This window comes from Bemisia tabaci, chromosome 9, assembly GCF_918797505.1.
Source record: "Bemisia tabaci chromosome 9, PGI_BMITA_v3".
NCBI lineage: Eukaryota > Metazoa > Arthropoda > Insecta > Hemiptera > Aleyrodidae > Bemisia > Bemisia tabaci.
Genome location: NC_092801.1, coordinates 16693429 through 16713383, shown reverse-complemented (window position 1 = coordinate 16713383; position 19955 = coordinate 16693429). Strand labels below are relative to the sequence as shown.

Below are 19955 nucleotides of genomic sequence, written 5' to 3'. Positions count from 1 at the left end.
TAGGACAAATTTTCTTTTGGACCAAACTAACTTCTGGACAAAAATTTAAATTGGACCAAAAGAAATTGGACACAAAAACATTGGACAAAGATGGTTTTATGATTTTACTTATATTTTGTTTTCCTGTTGAGGAGGTACTGGATTCCTTAGAAATGTAGTGAAAAAGCACAGTAAAAGTACTTATTTTTGATCTGCCTGTTTTTAGTTGACAATCTGTCCCTCTCGCATTGTTCATTGAGCTCGAAGGAAAATGCACTTTTGGTACAAAAAATATACTGGGATAGAAGCGACCCTACCTTTATGTTGGACAACATATCGGAGCAAACTCGTAAGAAGTCTCGCATACCAAACTTAATAAAATCGAACTTTGATTGCAACTGTCGTTGAAAAAAACTAGAAATTTCCATGGCACTTTAAATTTATTGTATGTACAGCAATACTTTTATAAAACACAATTTGAAAAATAGTGTATTTTTCCTTCGGAAAGTACACTAACAGGTGGGAATTCACTTGGAAAGAAAACAAACGAACAGATTCGTCGATGAATTTGAATGCACTGTTTTTCGTTTAAAACATACATGCGTGTCGCGAGAGTTTCTTAAACCCGCACATTTCCCGGTGTCCTTGCAAGTCGCCAAATATTCTCAGCTCCACGTCAGATGGGAAGATTAGCCGCTATCATATCGAAATCAGCCGTTGATTTTGTGGTCTTTCTTGATGTGAAAGTCATGCAATCCGACCATTTTCAAGGATTCATCCCACAATTTTTTTGCGTCCCTCTCGCTGCGAGCTTGCAATGCCACTTCTTCTCGGGCACAGTCCCTGCAAGAAAATAAGTGATGAATCAAAAGATTTCTCGTCGTTCTTTGCTAGAAGATTCTTTTTCTCTTTGATCTTTTTCAATCCTTCGGAAAGTTGAAGAACTGTACGAAGACGTACAGTTTAAGACTGACTTTTATAGACTTTTTAAGTTAGTATGTACCTATTGACCTTTGAACAACGAACAATATTTACAATCCAATATTATTTACGTGTTCTTAAAATAGAAGTGTCCCCTGGTCAAAGGGGAAAACTTCATAAAAAGGGACATTTTGTAAACATTGTGTGTACAAAATTTACAATGACAAGACCTTTGAGTCTTTGTCTTCTCATTCTTGTAATCCCACCTGTCATAGACACTGTTTGCATCGCTTCACTTTCAAGGCACTTTCTTCTAACCTGCAGTTTGATTCTGTATGTCCTTGCACTTTGGTGTTGTACATACATCGAACAGAAAAATAAAACCCCAAGCGTGTAAAGGCAAGAATTCTCTCTATTAATCCTCCCTGAAAATAATAGTTTCAGAGCTCTTACTTGTAGTAAAACCCTGATTCCTCAGCGACGGATGCATCCAAGGCGCAGAATAAGGTGGTTGCAGCCCCTTGTTCTTGCGTTTTCGAGAGTGGTATCATAAAAATGCTTAAAAAATTGAGAACATAACGCCAGCTTCGACTTGATTCCTTAATTTGGTTCGAAATGTTTGTTGTTGGTAGTATTCCAGGGTGCAATGAGTAAGTTTTCACCCCCGTTCCTAGAACGTAAAACATACCTACGATTAGTCAAGCAATCAATGCGATCGGAGCAGCATTTTCTGAAACATATCCTTCAATTTCACGGTGTCTACTAGTCCGGAAAGTCCGGAAACAGTACTGATTTTTTAAGCGCGGTTTGGAAGTGCCGAAAAATTATGCGGAAATGGAGATGTTGCATGTGTAAGGAATTTACGATTTGACTGTTGATTCTTACGTAAAAGTTCGCGAGAAACACGATGGTGCCACTGGTGCTCTCTGAAATCATCTCCCAAGCTCAAAAAAAGCTCTCAAGTTGAGGCCAAAATGAAGGGGATATCCCACCCAACCCTGAGAGTCCACCTCTACATCAAGACAAACTATCTATGCAAAGATAGGGAGCATGTACATTGGCAGGATTGCCGTCTTTTCAGTGTTTGAGTCTCCCAATAAAGTGGCAGCCCTGTCAATGTATTTGCTTTCTATCTTTGCAAGGAGAGTTCGTCTTGATGTAGACGTGGACTCTCAAGATAGCTTGGGATTTTTCCATTTTGGCCTCAACTTGAGAGCTTTTTTTGAGCTTGGGAGTTGATTTCAGAGAAAACCAGTGGCACCGTCGTGTTTCTCGCAAACTTTTACGTAAGAATCAACAGTCAAATCGCAAATTCCTCACACATGCAACATCTCAATTGATATCTAAGTTTTCGATATTGTGACCTTTAATTGTTTGATTTTTCCATTTAGATATTGTATTTTTACAGACTTTTAGACTCAGTTTATTAACCTTTTTGTTTTGTCATTGTCTACGGGAGATACATAATGACATAACCTGAGCGAAAAGTAAAAGTATTGATGTAGTATCAGTAATTTATTATTTTTTGTTTGAGGTAAGTGGATTAAAAATATTCATTTTCTCGCGCCTTCTTTCGTGCAGGGTAAAGTACACCACTAATTCTTCTTTATTTGCAACCCTTTTCTATTTCTTTATTCGCATTTGTTTTGACCTATTAAGCTCCATTGGTAAAAATCGAATGCTATACTGAGCGCCATGATCTACTGACGCTTGAAATGAACGCGAAAAAACTAAAACCATCAGCTTGTTACTTTTTATACTGTAGGATGCTGCAAAGCCTCAAACTCATTTTCGCTAAAATTGTCACTTAGGTGGTATTTTTTCCTTAGCCATCGGAATGCCAACTTTAAATTTAATGAAAAGTGACTTCATTTTGCAGGGTTCCTACAGTCAGGGAATACCAGAAAAAGCGGGAGATGTCAGGGAATTTTGAAGTCAGGTAAATCCCTGAAATTTCAGGGAAAATGACGAAAATGTCAGGGAAAAATCGATAAGTCACCTTTTTTGCCCTCTATTCGAATGGGTCTGACGTTTCGAACAACAAATTTTGCCTGACATTATTCTTAACTATTTCTTTTTAACAATCTGGCATTTGCTCAATTGTCAGGGAATTTATTCATCGAAATGTGTCAGGGAAACCAGGAAATTTAATCGTCTAAATTCTGCGGCAACCCTGATTTTTATCCACTCACCCTCTAGCCGAGACGCCAGTTCACGCGTGATTAAAACTACCGCTAGCTTACTTTGTGCGTAAGCCCCGAACATGCTGAAGTTCTTCTCCAGGGTGAGATCGTCCCAGTGCATACGTCCGCCTGAAAGAATTTCGGGAAACGTTAGTGAAGTGGAAGTCAATCGACAGCATTTTGACGCGCTCTGGCTTTCTGGCCCCTAAACGACATCCAACTCGAAAAAAATAATGAAAAAAGTTCGCTTTCAGACTCATGTTTACAGCAATACGAGTGTATTCCAATACAAGGATCCATGATGGGTCGAAACCAATTATTTCCGTCATCTACGGATCTTATATCACCAAGAATACGTCGAACTGACAAAAACAATTGGATTACATTTTGCTGAAGGGAACCAAGAGCATACCAATGTCGCTGAGATTTTGTAACCATTTTTGTATTTGTATATAAGCCGCTCTTACGGCGCGCTAGGGCGCTCTGCGACGCCTACTCGCCACAGGAATCTGTCATGGTAGAGATCCTCCGGAAGTTGGCATCCCTCCATCTCTTCACAGATACCTTCTACCCACCGTTTGGCTGGACGCGCGCACTCTTTAAAAATTTGAATCCGCATTGGACTGAATTTTGCAATTAGAAACTACAATTTTAGGCTCGCATTCGTACAATCACCTACCTACTAGGGAAAATTATTGCACATAAGCTATTTATAAACCGAGCCAGAAATTGTAGTCCCTAATTGTAAAATGAAATCCAATGTGTTCCATTTTACGTGGCCGTAGCAATTTTTACTAAGAAACTTACTTGTATGTGCGATCGACGCAACGTTGACAATTCTGGCTGGAGTCGAACCCAGCATTTTGGGGAGGAGGAGGCAAGTGAGGTAGAAATGACCTAGATAATTCGTGACGTATGTGAGCTCGAAGCCATCCTTCGTCACTCGACGCTCTCGTGTCAAAATACCTGAAGGTTTCAACATAAGAGATGTTAAACTACAGCGCTAATATGGAAAAGATGGTGCGGAAAATGTTAGCTCTTTTGGATCATGCGAAAATTGGAACAGTTGCGGAAACTCAGGGAACCATTGGCGGGTCCAGCAATTCGTCAACGTTGTTTTCTCCCCCCATTTGAACCTATGAAAATGTATCGATTCTTGGAGGGGTCAGGTGCTCCGACAAGAATCGATTATTCAACATAGGTTTTAATGGAGGAAATCTGGTGTTGCAAAATTGTTGGATCCGCCTCCGCGGGGAACTTGGCGAAGATCCTGTTCAGAATGGTATCGCCCCTTTCTCTGGTTCCCGCGAAATTGGTTCACACCAACGAACTATACACCTCTAGAATGGCTGAATTTCTGCGATTCTCCTCGTTAGAATGCGATTTGCGGGGGAAATCTAGCAACATCGAAATGTAGTTACATTATTTCGTGAGGGAAACGACGAATAAACGGGGACAAACTGACTTTACTCCTGTGCCCACCAGTTTGTCTGAATACCACATTTTCTTTCTCGGGAATACCTAATCTTACAATTAGAACAAGACGAAATCGAAACTCGTATTTAAAGTAAATGCTGCTTTGCAGTTATTTGGATTCATTACCCAGAGTCAGCAACACTGCATCTTCAGCTTTCATCTAACATCTTCTCATGCTTTACTTTTTACAAGGAAACAAAACAAGTGTTTGCCTTGGAATTTTGCAAGACTATTCCTGATACTGTAGGAAATGCATACTGCATACTAGTACATAATACATACTGTTTGAATGCATTTTCTTGCTTAGTTTTCCTGTTTAAAAAAAATGAATAAATAAAATAACAGGGGATCATAACTATCGGGTTACATAAGTCCAGTTGGACGTATTCATGCACTGAAAAAGAGAGAAAAAAAAAAAAAAAAAAAAAAAAAAAAAAAAAAAAAAAAAAAAAAAAAAAAAAAAAAAAAAACAAGCAGTGAACTCCAACACAATGTGTTGATAAGGCGCGTCATTAACTCGCACATATCAACCCCTTTAGTTTTCATTTACAGAGATTTCAAAATAGGCAACTAGCACAACAAGAGAATTCATACGATCCAACACTGAGAGGTCAACCACGCACCTTGACGAGACCGTGTATTGTGAATGTAAAAAGCCATTCGAACGAGTTTAAGTTTTTTGATCTGCCCCAAGCAAGACCTTATCAGATTCTTAAAGAAAAGTGCTAAGTAATAATTTAAGCGAAGAAAGAAAAAATTTTGTCGAACTCCTGAAAGATAAAGTCGATTTAAAGGTATTTTGGGGCTAAAATACCTAAATCACCGGTATTATAAATCCCGTTATATTATTGAAAAGAAATTGACTCGATATAAATGCAATTGCATTAGATATGTTTTGATTTTGTTATTTTAAACGTATTTCCATGCAAAGAAGTTCAACCATGACCATGCTTTATTCATTCATGAATTGAAAGTAAGCAATCTACATCCCGAAAATCTACCAATTTGCCGTAAAAAATTGCAGAAACTTGATGTACCAAGTCGATGCACCCACTCGTTGAATTTACCAACCAATTTCGTGAGTGCAAATATGTAAAAATCAATATGCTATAGTCATTTTGGGTGCATTTACTTTTCATGAAACAATAATTTCAATCCCGAAAAACCATCAATTTTCCGTATAAAATCGAAAAAATCGAAATGTGTCGACTCCCTGACGTGAACATTGGATTCTACGTGTAAAAATACTCACGTATCGATATGCATATCAGAAAACCAGAACCAGAACAGAAACCATGTGTGGACACAGTTAGCAGTCCGCGGCAACATTCATTCAACAGAATAATGGTAAAAATTAGATAGGATTTTAGCCGCTTTGCCCGCCTCTCCTCGTTATTTACAAACCGTTCCTATACTCATCTCAAAATTTTCCTCAGAGCTTTGTGTTATTATCAGCTTCCATTTAAATCCCGGTTCGATGACCGAATCGGCTGCCCAAAAAGCAAGCCATTTTTGAAAGGTTCTAAGAGAAATTCGTGATATTATCGGCTCTCAGGAAATCACCCCATGCCTATAATTGGTGGTATAAATGTTTGAGTGCTTAAAATAATCGTATTCAAGAAACTAAGGCATTAAACTATGGAGTCAGTTTCTTTTTAATAATATAACGGAATTTACTCCCGGTGACTTAGCTATTATAGCCCCAGAATACTTTTAAAGCGCCTTTACTTTCCAGAATCTTGACGGAATTTTTTTTTAGCTTAAACGACTTAAGAGACACTGTAGTTAAAAAATATAAAGAATTTTCGATTTTGACAAAAAAAAAATGTTCGTTCAGGCACACCGTGTATTGTACAGAGTACTGCTGCTATTCAAACCTTATCTTCAGGTCAAAATTCTTACAAGGAAGCCCCTTGCAAGAGGCGAATTTTTTGTAATTTCTCCCAATTTTTTCTCCGTTATATAATTGAATTGCTTGTCAAATTCTGAGGTCAATTATACTTAATTGTAATTTATACATTTCTTTTTTTCCCTTCATTTTATTTTTTTTGTCTGGAGAAGTTTCGTCGATTTCTTCGGATTTCGAATACTGTAACTTCTCTTCTATTCGGCCGATTTTTATGAATGAGACCTCTCTTAATTCGTCTTTTAACGGAGAGTAAGAAAAAAATTGCTAAGTACACGCGAAACAATTTTTTTTGAAAATTGGACGAATCCTAGCGTGACGGTGAAATGGTTAATCAAGCGTAAAATCAAGGGTGAGGGTCCGGGTCGGGTCGCTCGGGAGGACAAAAGACACTGCCTCGGTGTCGGGACAGAGGTCCGGTGTGCGGGGAGGAAAAGGGTAAGTGGTTTTCTGTAAAAGCAAACTGATTTCTGTATGTGTTATGGTTAGCACATGGTCTAATGAGTTTTGAGGCTCATCACAGATTGCACTTACGTCTATCCTGGGTGGCCTTCGCTATCAGAGGAAAGGTACCAACTTTTGAAAAGCCTAACAGTGGTGTGGAGATCTGTCAAAGCAACGTTATGAACGAAACGGAGGAGTAAAATTCTCATTCCTAGAGTGCCGGCCTGGTCAGCCATCCTCGAATCAGTTAGCTTGTTTCTGCTTATATATGCATATTTTAAATCAGCGCGCCCCATTCTAAGGTTTTTTTAAAAAAAACCAAGAAACGTAGACTCTTGGTATTCATTACACATAAACTAGCGAGCCCCAGAATGAGAAACAAATTTTAATCATTATTATTGACGGATTAGTAAACTTTTTACACGCTTTGGAAAATCTCAAAAGTTTGCGCCAGTCACTTTTCGGTAAGGCACTAGGGGACTCGGTTATTGTATCGAGGGGGGGGTCGAAACGATCGCAAAGGCGGTATACTACGTATACGCGCCAAAAAAAAAAAAAAACACACATTGGATCTAGAGTCCAGACTCAAGAACCAAGCCTCTTAATTTGAGCGGATTTCCTTTTGATTTAAGCTTAAATCTAATTGAATAAAGAGTCCTTTTTCTTGTCAATGTTTTCAAGAGTCTGGACTCTAGATCCAATGGGTTTTTTTCCTGTGTGCTAAAAGGTACTATGTTACACGCAAACCCTACGCACATAGTTCCTTTTAGTATAACTACGTCCAGTTATGATGGATGATTTTTCAAAGTTTTGGCTTCTTGAATGATTTCAGAGCTGCGTTATGTTTTTCTTGTCCACTTTCAAACACAGAGAAAACAGAAATTTTGATAGTTCGACAAATTTAGTAAATTTTAAGCGACCCTACCTGCATTATTAATGAGGATGTTGATTTTCTCCTCGGATTCGTTGAGATCATCAGCAAATTTTCGGATGGATTCCAACGAGGACAGATCGAGTTTTTTCACAACCAACGCTCCGACTTTTAATTCAGGGTGGGAAGCTTCGACTTCTTTTCGGATACCTTCAGCCACCCTCTCTGCCGCCGAAGATTCTTCTATGCAGGCCATGATTACACGAGCGCCTAGATGATTGAGAGAGAGAGAAATGGAGATGTTGCATGTGTGAGGAATTTGTGATTTGACTATCGATTCATATGTAAAAGTTCGCGAAAAACACGATGGTGCACCTGGTTTTCTCTGAAATCAACTCCCAAGCTCAAAAAAAGCTCTCAAGTTGAGGCCAAAATGGAGGGAATATCCCACGCTATCCTGAGAGTCCATCTCTACATCAAAACAAACTCTCCATGCATAGATAGGGAGAAAATACATTAGCAGGATTGCCGTGTTTTCAGTTTTGGAGTCCCCAAATAAAGTGGCAAGCCTGCTGAATGTATTTGCTCTTTATCTATGCATGGATAGTTTGTTTTGATGTAGAGGTGGACTCTCAGGGTAGGGTAAGATATCCCCTCCATTTTGGCCTCACTTTAAGAGCTTTTTTTGAACTTGGGAGATGATTTCAGAGAAAACCAGTGGCACCATCGTGTTTCTCGCGAACTTTTACATAAGAATCAATGGTCAAATCGCAAATCCCTCACACATGCAACATCTCCATCACGGAAGATTCGGGAGGACGTGTGAAGAATACAGAAAAAATTTGAGTTCTTATAAAATTCCGGACCAGGGTGTCTGCTGGTCCGGAAAGTTCAGAAGTAGCACTGATGACTCAGAGACGGTCCGAAAGTACCGAAAAAACACGGAAATTGCGCAAGAAGGTCCGGAAGTTTTCGCTAAATACCACGCGTGTCTTTTAAGACAGCCTGAAAGGTATGCAAACCCTCGCACTCTGATTTTTTGTGCAGTATTCTGCCACTTAAAGGAAAAACGCCGTACCTATGAACATTCGAGAGGCGCCGAATTTCCTCCGATAAAATGCTGATTTTTGAGAAAAGTTGCACATGCTTGTATCAAATTTTATTAATACGGTAAACATTTCTGAGAAATGCGCACCGACCTGCAAATTCAAGCAGCGACCAACATGTTGATCAACGAAAATATTAAATAATATCACACGGTGAAATATCGGAGTCCAACGGAGTTTCCGCTTACCGGCTTTGTAGAGTTCTTTCGCGGTGACTCTTCCGATGCCACTGCTCGAACCGGTTACCACCCACGGTCGTGCCATCGATCCGGTCCTCGATCTCGTAATGCCGACTGCATCTACCACCCATCTTGCTTCCGTCGAATTCGTACCTCTGGCAAAAGGAAAGTTAATTTTATACACTGGAAAAAAAAACACATTGGATCTAGAGTTCAGACTCTTAAAAACATCGACAAGAAAAAATACTCTTCATTCAATCAGATTTTTGCTTGAATCAACAGGAAATCTGCTCAAATTAAGAGGCTTGGTTCTTGATTTAAGCAAAAATCCGATTGAATCAAGAGCATTTTTTCTTGTCGATGTTTTTAAGAGTCTGGACTCTAGATCCAATGTGTTTTTTTCCAGTGTGGGAGTAAATTAATATATACTGAAAAAATTCTCTTGAGATATTATTTTCACTTATAGCGTCCTTTCTAGTCGGCAAAATCCGGGTTTTTTGCACTGAATTAAAAGCTCCGGGCTGTATAGACATACCGTCCGCTCCGGGCTGTATAGACATACCGTTCGCTCCGGGCTTATAAAGGCCAAAAGTTCCGGGTGCTGGAGTCGTAGCTTCTATTACTCCGGGTGCTACACCCGTAACTTTCGGCGTCTAAGCCCAGAACGCGGACGGTATATCTGTATAGCCCGTATGTACGGCTTCCCTGGCCGGAGCTTTTTTTTCAGTGTGCGTTAGAGAAACGTTGTTTTGTTATCGTTAAGTTTAAGTTAAAAAAAACAACAACAATATAGCGTCGTTTTTTTTTTAACCAAAAAAAAAAAAAATCGAAAAGAAATGACGCTTTTAAGTCGTAATATTATCTCAGGAATTATCATTTTCTGTGTAAAATTACGGCGTGAATACTGTTAGTAACACCCAGGGACGATTCTTTCAGGTTGGCAACATTTCAAGAGTTTATTTCTTTCTTTTTATGTCATTTCAACATTTTACATATTTTTCTCACCCGGTTGAACGCTAGAAGTAAGCGTTACTAGAAATGAAAATTTAGGAGGCTTAAGAGCCTATAATATACATGATAGAAAGATAAACAATGAACACGCGCTCCTAGACGGATTTGTAAGAGCAGTTGCCAATCGAAATTTACTTATTGTCAGTAATGGGCCTGTTGCATGCAAGAGATATAGCCGTGCGAATAGATTTTTTAGAGGTTAAATGACACGAAAATTACGATGGTCACATTAAAAAAGTCTGAAATACATCCTTACTGCGCAATTTGTGTTGTTAGGAACGCGCTTTTTCAAATTTCCCGCGTCTGGGGGCAGTTTTCTAACGGAAACAATTAACGGCAACTCGCGGCTATTTCCGGTCAACTAAAACTGACAACATAACCTAAAAATCGGAGCTCGTGACATCGTGAAATGAAATGTAGAAGGATTGCGTTGGATATTTAAAAGTTGATCGATTTGGTTACCGCATAAAGCGTATATGGACCACTGTAGGAGATCACGTTGGGTTTGTAAACAAACTGAAGGAAAAAATAACAACAACAACAACGACTCGGCATCTTCCGGAAATCACCGAGCCCGCCGTTTGCTCGTTTCCGGTGATTAGAAAACTGCCCCCAGACGCGGGAAATTTGAAAAAGCGCGTTCCTAACAACGCAAATTGCGCAGTAAGGAGTGTATTTCAGACTTTTTTAATGTGACCATCGTAATTTTCGTGTCATTTAACCTCTAAAAAGTCTATTCGCGCGGCTGTATCTCTTGCATGCAACAGGCCCATTGCAAACGAAAGGAAGATGAAATTAACTTACCTATTTCATTGAATCCTCAATGTTCTGCCAATTAAAATAAAACTTATTTCGAAATCAAAACTCGCATTGGCACACAAAATAACATTAAATTAACACTCACTCAATATTCTGACGCCCAGTAGTCTGAAAGGATGATCCTGATGAATCTTCCAGATCAAATGGGAAAGACTCACGTGATAAAAATTAAAATGAAACAAAGGAATTTGTTGTGCGGCGTTCTTTTGAATTTTGTATTCTAAATTTTGTCGCAATTGCTATCGAAGCGCAAAATATATACACACTAAACTTGATACTAGGCCACATGACCTAAATAAATCACCATATTTTTGCAGAAGCAGCAGTTATTCGACCGCTCGGTGGCGAATCCCCATGACCGACTGAAATGAGCTTTCAGCTTTTCATCGTCATAAAGGTTCGCTTAATCGTCAGTAATTGTCAGTCAGTCATCATAAGGTATTCCTTATGAGGAAATCATTGCACGAATACTGTCGTAAGGAAAAAGTCTCCCAAACTTTTAGGCGTTGCCAAATGTCAACTGATCAAACATGAGTTTGTTTTAGAAAACTTACAGCACACTGGGGGAAAAATACATATTGGATCTAGAGTCCAGACTCTTAAAAACATCGACAAGAAAAAATACGCTTGATTCAATCAGATTTAAGCTTAAATCAAGAACCAAGCTCTTAATTTGAGCGGATTTCCTTTTGATTTAAGCTTAAATCTGATTGAATCAAGAGCACTTTTTCTTGTCAATGTTTTCAAGAGTCTGGATTCTAGATCCAATGTGTTTTTTTTCCCCCAGTGTACCGAATTGATCGTCACTGTGACATTAATTTATCATACGCCGTGTGTTTTAAGTGTTTGACGTGGAAACTTTGTGTTGTGGAGCGATCTTATTATTTTCTGCTTATCTATAATCTTAAAACACCAAACTAAGATCCTGTAATAAGCGTAAGCGCCCCCTAGTAATTTTGTTTATCCGTCGAAAGGCAAATTTTTCGACAGTGGATTGGTCGCCGCGACTTTTTCAACTAGATTCGGCAGGGTTGCAAACTAATTGATAAAAACGCTCTGCTGCAGTCGAGAACTAAACTCAGCTGCTTGATGAATTTCGGTCAACATTTGCATCAATCCTTTTTTCAACCCGCCCCGGGAGGTGGATCGAAAATCTTGGATGTGGTCGCCATTCCTGCCAGTATGAAAACCAAATGTTGTAAGCGCACCGTCACCGGGAGGGAATTTCATTTTGTTGTAACGGAGGTTGGCAGTAAGTGGAACACCTCGAGCAAATCCACTCGCGAAAATTCGCCTGAAAGCTGACAACATCTGAAGACTTACGAGGAGGTAAAACGCATTCTATTTTCCTGTTCGCGCTTCCTCTACACATTGTATCGTATTATTACAATGTTGCCTCCTTTTAATAGCGCAATATTTTAGTTCCTCGATTTTTCGCGATGGCTTGCATTTTATCAGCGCTCCGAGACTTGTTGAATCATGTTGTTACAAAGTAATCGCCCCTCAGCAATTATCAGCGTTCATCGATTGATGTGTCAGTATCCAGCGCGACAACTGCACTCCAGGCAGCATGTTGTAGCGCACCACAGATAATTTACTCCCATCTAAACTTTAATATCAGTGAGGACAGGCTTAGTTAAGAAGTTTGGTAAAGGTGCAGCAACGGATGAGGGCTTTTTTCAAATGCTCCTAGTGTGGTTGTTGACAATTAAATTGCATGTAATCGACGGTATCTTTATAGTCTTTCGACTGTTTTCTATAATAGACCATTAGACCACTAAAGCTCTGAGAATCGAAAACTGCAAGCTCCGATGTGTAAAAATATGGCAGATGTACTAATTTAAAAAAATGAGTAATTAATGAGTCTTCGCGCGTAACATAGGCACTGTCACAATTCTCTTGCTAACATACCCTGGTAAAAATTGGCAGTAGAATGTGTGTTCCAAAATACTATAGACCTAAAGCCGGCTGTAAGATTTTCAATAGCTTCTGTAGCCGGCTGTACAATTTCTTATAGCCTTTTATAGCCGATGGCGACTAAGCAACAGCCAGACGATAAAGTTTATGCTAAACGTTACTAAATACGGATACTAGGACTTAGTTAGTTTTTGGACTACCGCTCTCTTTTTGTGCCGTAGTATCTTGATTTATTTTGCGAGGAAAGCTCCGTACTTTTGAAGGATGCCTGTCATTCTTAATATGTTGGAGCGCCTTCAATTTCTTATGATACTGTGCAATACATCTGGTGTGAAATAGTTGCTTCAGACGCCGTGGCACGCTGCGGCGCGGCGGGCGGGCAGAGAGCGCATTGGCGCCTTCAAACCTAACAGGGATACGTCACGCATTGCGCAATGCGTGAAGTATCCCTGTTAGGTTTGTAGGCGCCAGTGCGTCGCTGCTCCGCTTTGTGTTAGGCTCTAATATTTAATCTCGCGGAGGCAGCGTTTTTCAACTCATGATTTTGAAATGTTTCCACACTCTGTATGGATTATTCTCATTTTAATTGATGAATAAAAAAAACTTTTAAAGGAAAATATACTGTGTGTTTTGTAAATATTAAGGTAGTTCCGTATCAAACTTAATGATTTCCAAAGCACACGAATTTCTACACAATTTCTTATAGCCTTTTATAGCCAATGGCGATAAAGTGTAAAGCCCGGCGATAGGAACTATAGCCCGACTGTATACTTTTTTATAGCTTCGTATAGCCTGGCTATATGATTTGCTCCGCTTTCTACAGCCAGCTATATGATTTTCAATAGCCTTCTTTAGTCGGCTATAAGAACTCCTATGGTATTTTGAAACGCAGCTCCTATCGCCAATTTTTACCAGGGTATAGAAAATTCTTGAAAAATCACGCAAATAGAAACTCTTTATAATTATGATTGTAAGAAGATATTAGCCAAGGTGTTATGCGTTTTCACTGATGATCAAAATGGTGTTACTAATGAACGATTTCATAAATACTCTTTATAATTATTTAAACGATTTCAAATTTTGTAGACCGTAATGGAGGTCTCAGGTTTTGATTCTAGACACCTCAATTCTGTGTTTCGTCTTGTGAGAAGCAAATATTTCTTTAAATCCACGTATTTTTGCCGAACGGAACTATGTGGGTTATGACGTGAGCCCTGTTATACACATTTCCTAATGGGTCTCAGGGCTCATGTCTTTACGCACGTAGTTCCGTTTGGCAGAAATACGTCCAAATAAGTTTCTTAGAATAATTAAAATACATAGGTCCATTAGTAGACTTCAAAATCACCGTTCAACCATGAGCGCCTTCGAATGCCCGCGATACTTCACGCTTTGTCCAGAAGTTAGTTTAGTTGCTTGCATGGCCGACCTGAACATACTAGACACTACTGAAATAATGAATTCTTTCCTCGTGGCAGAAATGCCTTCTGTTTCGAGCACCCGCATTTTTGTCAAGATATCCTTTTCCGTTTACTTTCTTTCGGTCCGTTGGGTTTTTGGATCTGTGGGAAAGAAATTTTCCTGTACTCTAAGTATAAAAAACTGCCGCATTTGTGTAGAAGTTTATTCGGTCGTAAATTAATTGTGTGACAAAATGGGTTAGCTAATGGCATACGTCCTGAAAGCACTGGACTGTAATGAGCGTGGAGTGTGGACTAAACAGAGCTCCAGAGGAAAATAACTAATCTGTACATTTGAACCTGAAATAAACAAGTTCGAAGACTTGTTCTCCCTCGAGATTCATTATGATGAGTAAATGGGTCTGTTGCACGCAAGTACTGGAAAAAAACATCGGATCTAGAGTCCAGACTCTTGAAAACATTGACAAGAAAAAACAGTCTTGATTCAATCGGATTTAAGCTTAAATCAAAAGGAAATCCGCTCAAATTAAGAGGCTTGGTTCTTGATTTAAGGTGAAATCTGATTGAATCAAGAGTATTTTTTCTTGTCGATGTTTTTAAGAGTCTGGACTCAAGATCCAATTTTTTTTTTTTTTTTTTTTTTTTTTTTTTTCAGTGAGAGATACAGCCAACTGAATACACTTTCTAAGCGTAAATTTTTAAAATCAGGGAATTTGCGACGACCAGTAAAAATCAAGGGAAAGTCAGGGAATTTGAGAAGACCGGGAAAGGCACACTGGAAATATGAAACAAATTCGATCTAGAGTCCAAACTCTTGAAAACATTGACAAGAAAAAAGATTCATGATTCAATCAGATTTAAGCTTAAATCAAACGGAAATCCGCTCAAATTAGGAGGCTTGGTTCTTGATTTAAGGTGAAATCTGATTGAATCAAGAGTATTTTTTCTTGTCGATGTTTTTAAGAGTCTGGACTCAAGATCCAATTTTTTTTTTTTTTTTTTTTTTTTTTTTCTTCAGTGAGAGATACAGCCAACTGAATACACTTTCTAAGCGTAAATTTTTAAAATCAGGGAATTTGCGACGACCAGTAAAAATCAAGGGAAAGTCAGGGAATTTGAGAAGACCGGGAAAGGCCCACTGGAAATATAAAACAAATTCGATCTAGAGTCCAAACTCTTGAAAACATTGACAAGAAAAAATAGTCTTGATTCAATCAGATTTAAGCTTAAATCAAAAGGAAATCCGCTCAAATTAAGAGGCTTGGTTCTTGATTTAAGGTTAAATCTAAATGAATCAATAGTATTTTTTCTTGTCGATGTTTTTAAGAGTCCGGACGCAAGATCCAAGGTTTTTTTTTTTTTTTTTTTTTTTTTTTTTTTTTTCAGTGAGAGATACAGCCAACTGAATACACTTTCTAAGCGTAAATTTTCTCGGAAGTCACGTTGCGAAGAAGAAGAAGAAGAAGAAGAAAAAGAAGAAGATCGAAGAAGATCGAAGAAGATCACATCGAAGAAGTCTGAAATCTACCCCTTAGCGCGCAATCTGTATTTGTAACACGCGTTTTCAAATTTACCGCGTATACGGTGGTGGCCGGCAGTCAGGTTTGCCCGGAGAGAGACCTTACCTTAATGAACAAAAAATCGCGCGAAATATTATAAATCTCCTTGCGTCAGATTTCCAAAGTTTTTGTTTTTGCAAAATAAAGAAAGAAAAAAGAAACAAACGCTTGAAAACGATTGAAAGCATACAGTATGAAAAGTTAGTGAAATCGTTGGTTTACTCAGATTAGTTTTTTTAACTCCTCTGTGCAAACCTGGCCGGCGGTGATCGTGATAAACTGCCCGCAGAAGTGGGCAACTTGAAGAAGCGTGTTACAAACTATGCAGATTGCGCAGTAAGGAATGGAAGACTCTTTTGACGTCCCCAACGTGATTTTCATGCGATTTTACCTGTAAAGAGAGTATATTTTTGGCTGTATCTCTAGCATCCAACGGTCTGTTGGATAACAGACCCTTACAGCCTCAGAAACTTGACTTTCCGACGGCAGACAACATAATTATTATGACTAGTTTAAGTTGAAGCTACTCTTGCTTCACTTTTCCTCAAAATTAGACTCGATCTCTTTCCGTCCAATTCGGTCTAGATAGTCAACAGCTGAGCTCCAGAAACAGCCTACAAATTTCATCCACATAAATTGCCAATCAATAGTTTTGTGTTCCTTGACTTTCGAAAAGCTGCCTCCCGTTTTGAAAAGAACTCATCATTCGTGTAGCTGGGTTCTCCATCTTGGCCTTTGACGAAGTTTTGATGATGAAAGATTGTGAAATGTGGTAAATTTTGACTTTAAGCAACCATCAAACGAGAGGATACAGCGACTGACTATGCTGCAACTATTCGGAGACCATCGGCTTTGTTGTCCTTTACGGGGAACTCTTCTAGTCCCACCAATGTCAGAGATAAGTCCCATAGTTTTTTTGCGTCTTCTTCACTGAGAGCGTGTGGCGCTAACTCTTTCCGCGCGCAGTCACTAGAACAGAAGAATTGCGGATGAACGGATAGGAAAAGAAACGTTACATGTTTCGACTTGTTCATTTATTTATTTTTTCCTAAAACAAACAAATAGTTTACGAATTATATATCAATGAGTGTACTTATTATTCAATGAAGTTTTCGAAGAAAATACACTGTTTAAAACACCACCTTGATAAATTTTAGATATTGTTCCAAAGACCTGGATTCCTAATGCCTGTCTAAATCCTCTCGGTACTTTACGCCAAAAACTTGATATTTACACTTGTTACGTAAACCGAGTTTTATTAAACAACTTTTAATCGTGTATTATGCTAATCGTGTATAATGTTATCATATACTTCAAATAAAAACCGAACCGTGTGATTATGCTAATTGTGAAACATGGTGCACCGGACTCCATTCTACCAAAGTTAATATAACTTGTATATGTGTACAACGTATAGTATTTTTTAGGATGCCAAAGCGTAGTTTCCAAGTGATTTTATCAGTGGATAAAATCTGCTTTGTTGGCTGCATACGTGCAAAAGGCTAAGTTTACAGAGCTGTAAAACGCCGTATGAACATTTGAGTGTTGCTAGATTCCCTCCAAAAGTCTCATTTACCTATTTTTATGGAACTTTAAGTTGTGAAGATGTTTTTTTTTTTAGAATTTTCGAATTCTTCAGATTTTTATATTGCGAGTAAATTTTTCTGAACAATACTTAGGAAGAAAAATATCAGAAAATTGTATAGAATTTTTTTTTTCACTAAATAAGACTTGGCAACGTCCAGAAGCTCATAAGCGGTTCTTCCCTGGTAGGGCAGCATTCTTCGCCTACCTGTAATAAAATCCAGAATCCGCATCAAGTGACTTGTCCAGCGCACAAAATAGAATGGTAGTGATTGCCTCTGGAATCGTTTTTTGGACGAGGGGGCAGAGGTAGCCCCAAATTTTTCTGATAACCCCTCCGTAGAAACGTGTAATATCAGTCGCTGACACACCTGGGCACAGTGAGTTGACCGTCACACCCATACCTGCGTGACGGGAAAGCCACGTGCCACGTAACGTAAAACGTAACAGAAAGTAACACGAAAGTAACGTTAAAATCAGGCTAAACCTCGACAAAGTTAACCTCAAAACTTTAAATGCAGATTTTTGGGAGTTTCCGAGCCTACGTATTCTAAAGACGATGACGCTTGAGTCCATGTTTGAGGAACAATGATTCTAGAGGGTCTTTGTATACTTTGTTACTAGAACTAACTAAAAAAATCACTCATTCCTTAAGTATTTGGGAAGTGTGATTTGGTTTCTTTCTGTCAAACTTCCTTTAAGTGTGATGCAATCTACGAAAACAGATCGAAGTCAAAATGTTGAAAAGCATGATTTTCGGCATATTTGAACATGGAATAGATTCTGACAGGTAATACTAAACTAGGTTAAATGGAGAGTTATACAAATTTTTTTCACAAATCGCTCGGCTCTATTTGAACCCTGAGTAACTCGGTACCTGGTACCGATATTTTTAGTCGTAGCTACTGAACTTCGGCAAAAATGCCAAAAGCTCTGCATATAGTGCACCGAGGTTTTGGAACGTGTACCGAACTTCTTTAGCCACTAGAAATTGATCAAGTCATGACGTTTTGAGATTCGGTCGTCTTGAGTTTTCAACAAAAAAATTGAAATGTCATGACAATCTCGTTGAAAGTTCTTACACAGAAAGGTTCCCTTTTTTAATAAAACAAATTGTTATTATTTAAACATGCATTCATGCGTGTTATGTACATAGGTAATGTTGTTTTTCCTCAAGGTCAATAGAAAGGTCTGCAAGAACGTGTTTTTGCACCGTGCAGCTGTATTTGTGACCGTCCAAAGAGAGGATTTGACCCGAGGCACGATATTATTTTTGAGGAAAGCTATTTCCCTGCTAAAAATGTTCCGTGTGGATGATTTCCATGAAGTTGATTTCCATGAAAAAATGACACGGAAAAATGGAACAGGAAATATTTCCATGTGGCTGATTTCCGTGTGACTGATTTCCATGTGGCTTATTTCCATGAAAATTTTTCATGGAAACGAAATCATTTCCGTGAAAATTTTTCATGGAAACGAAATCATTTCCGTGACAATTTTTCATGGAAAGAAAACCATTTGCATAAAAATGATCACAAGAAGGTTTCAGTACCATCCAAATTGCTCACAGAAATTAAATAAATCTTAGAATCAAGACAAAGGAGACAAGCGTCCCAATGGGAGCACATGATATTTGGACCATGCAGACATGCTCAGTAAAATAGAAAATGAACAAACAACACTCACCAACTCGCTCAAATCTGTAATCCACTGGGTCAGAAAAATCCACTTGAAGACAATGAATCCAAACTTCCGATTAGAACTGGTGCAGGTACGAAGGAACTTTTGAAAACACGATGAGTGCATTGTAAAAATATCTAAAGCACTCTTTAACGTAAGAGAAAAATTAGCACCATGATTTACTAGCTGATCAATACAGAACACCACTCTCAGAAAAGCACTAACACAACACGATTTTTCAGTTTAGTTTTAGAGGAGAAAGCATTTTTCAAAAGCGACATCATAGATCCACAGCTTAAATAATTTCACGATTTACTACGATCATTGATGATATTAAGGTAGCCATCGATTCTCTACCCGACGTTCCTTCCACACATGACAGGAAACATCTACAGGCATAGAGCAAATGGCACTGAGCAGCAATGTACATCTGATAAGGCAAGCTCTTGGAAGTGTCGATCTGCAAAAATACAAAGCGGGAGACAGATCATCAAATTGATCTACCTATGGTTAATGGCCGTCCTTGGAGACAGACAATAAACTACGTAACAATATATCAACCACCTTTTGATAACAGAACGAATTTAAAATGAGAGCAAGACCCTTCCTTATGGAGGGAGGGCCAAGAAACATTTAAAAACGGAACATTTTACTACTGACAGGTCTGAGCCACTGAATAAAATACATTCCACCAGTCTATAAAATTTTAAATTTTGAATGTTGATGGATAACCTGATTGCCAGTATACATTGAGTTGAAACATCTGATACGTAGAGCGGTTCATTCTCATAGAAGCTTTCGTAAGTAGTTCCAGATAGGTACTTTAAAATTAGACACCGGTCAAATGTAGTACAAGAGAGGAAATGGGTGCAACAAAACTTTAATTGTCCTTGATTCTT

The 19955-nt window shown here is 38.6% G+C and overlaps 2 protein-coding genes across 9 annotated transcripts in view; both read right to left on the bottom strand.

The window, feature by feature from the left end:
* Window positions 1-400: 400 nt before the first annotated feature.
* LOC109035166 (retinol dehydrogenase 12) lies at window positions 401-11441 on the bottom strand. Of its 5 annotated transcripts, none has more exons than XM_072304407.1 (8): window positions 11200-11438; window positions 10881-11026; window positions 9075-9220; window positions 7835-8050; window positions 3891-4049; window positions 3093-3212; window positions 1354-1570; window positions 401-822 (listed from the first exon to the last, which is right to left on the bottom strand). In XM_072304407.1, exons 3-8 carry the CDS (start codon window positions 9148-9150, stop codon window positions 690-692), a joined length of 921 nt encoding a protein of 306 aa, XP_072160508.1. In that variant the 5' UTR covers window positions 9151-9220; window positions 10881-11026; window positions 11200-11438; the 3' UTR covers window positions 401-689. The 5 variants fall into 5 exon arrangements, with proteins under 5 accessions (XP_072160508.1, XP_072160509.1, XP_072160506.1 ...); XM_072304408.1 differs by having other exon boundaries at window positions 10881-11003; XM_072304405.1 differs by having other exon boundaries at window positions 10981-11003; window positions 11200-11217.
* Window positions 11442-14420: 2979 nt separating this feature from the next.
* Window positions 14421-19955, bottom strand: part of LOC109035165 (retinol dehydrogenase 14) — a 32168-nt gene continuing 26633 nt past the window's right edge. For 3 of the 4 annotated variants that reach the window (XM_072304414.1, XM_072304411.1, XM_072304412.1), the window contains one exon: window positions 14421-16761. In XM_072304414.1, the coding sequence (XP_072160515.1) occupies window positions 16739-16761 (23 nt within the window). In that variant the 3' untranslated portion in view covers window positions 14421-16738. Of the gene's footprint in view, window positions 16762-17584; window positions 17781-19955 lie in introns of all 4 variants that reach the window. The other variant, XM_072304413.1, reaches the window with a different exon arrangement.

Bases quoted from the DNA above. Each gene is read 5' to 3' on its own strand.
- LOC109035166 (XM_072304405.1), bottom strand. The intron at 9,221-10,980 runs GTGAGTGTTAAT...TCCTTTTGCCAG, and splicing joins ACTGGGCGTCAGAATATTGA to AGGTACGAATTCGACGGAAG. The intron at 8,051-9,074 runs GTAAGCGGAAAC...TCAATCATCTAG, and splicing joins GAAAGAACTCTACAAAGCCG to GCGCTCGTGTAATCATGGCC.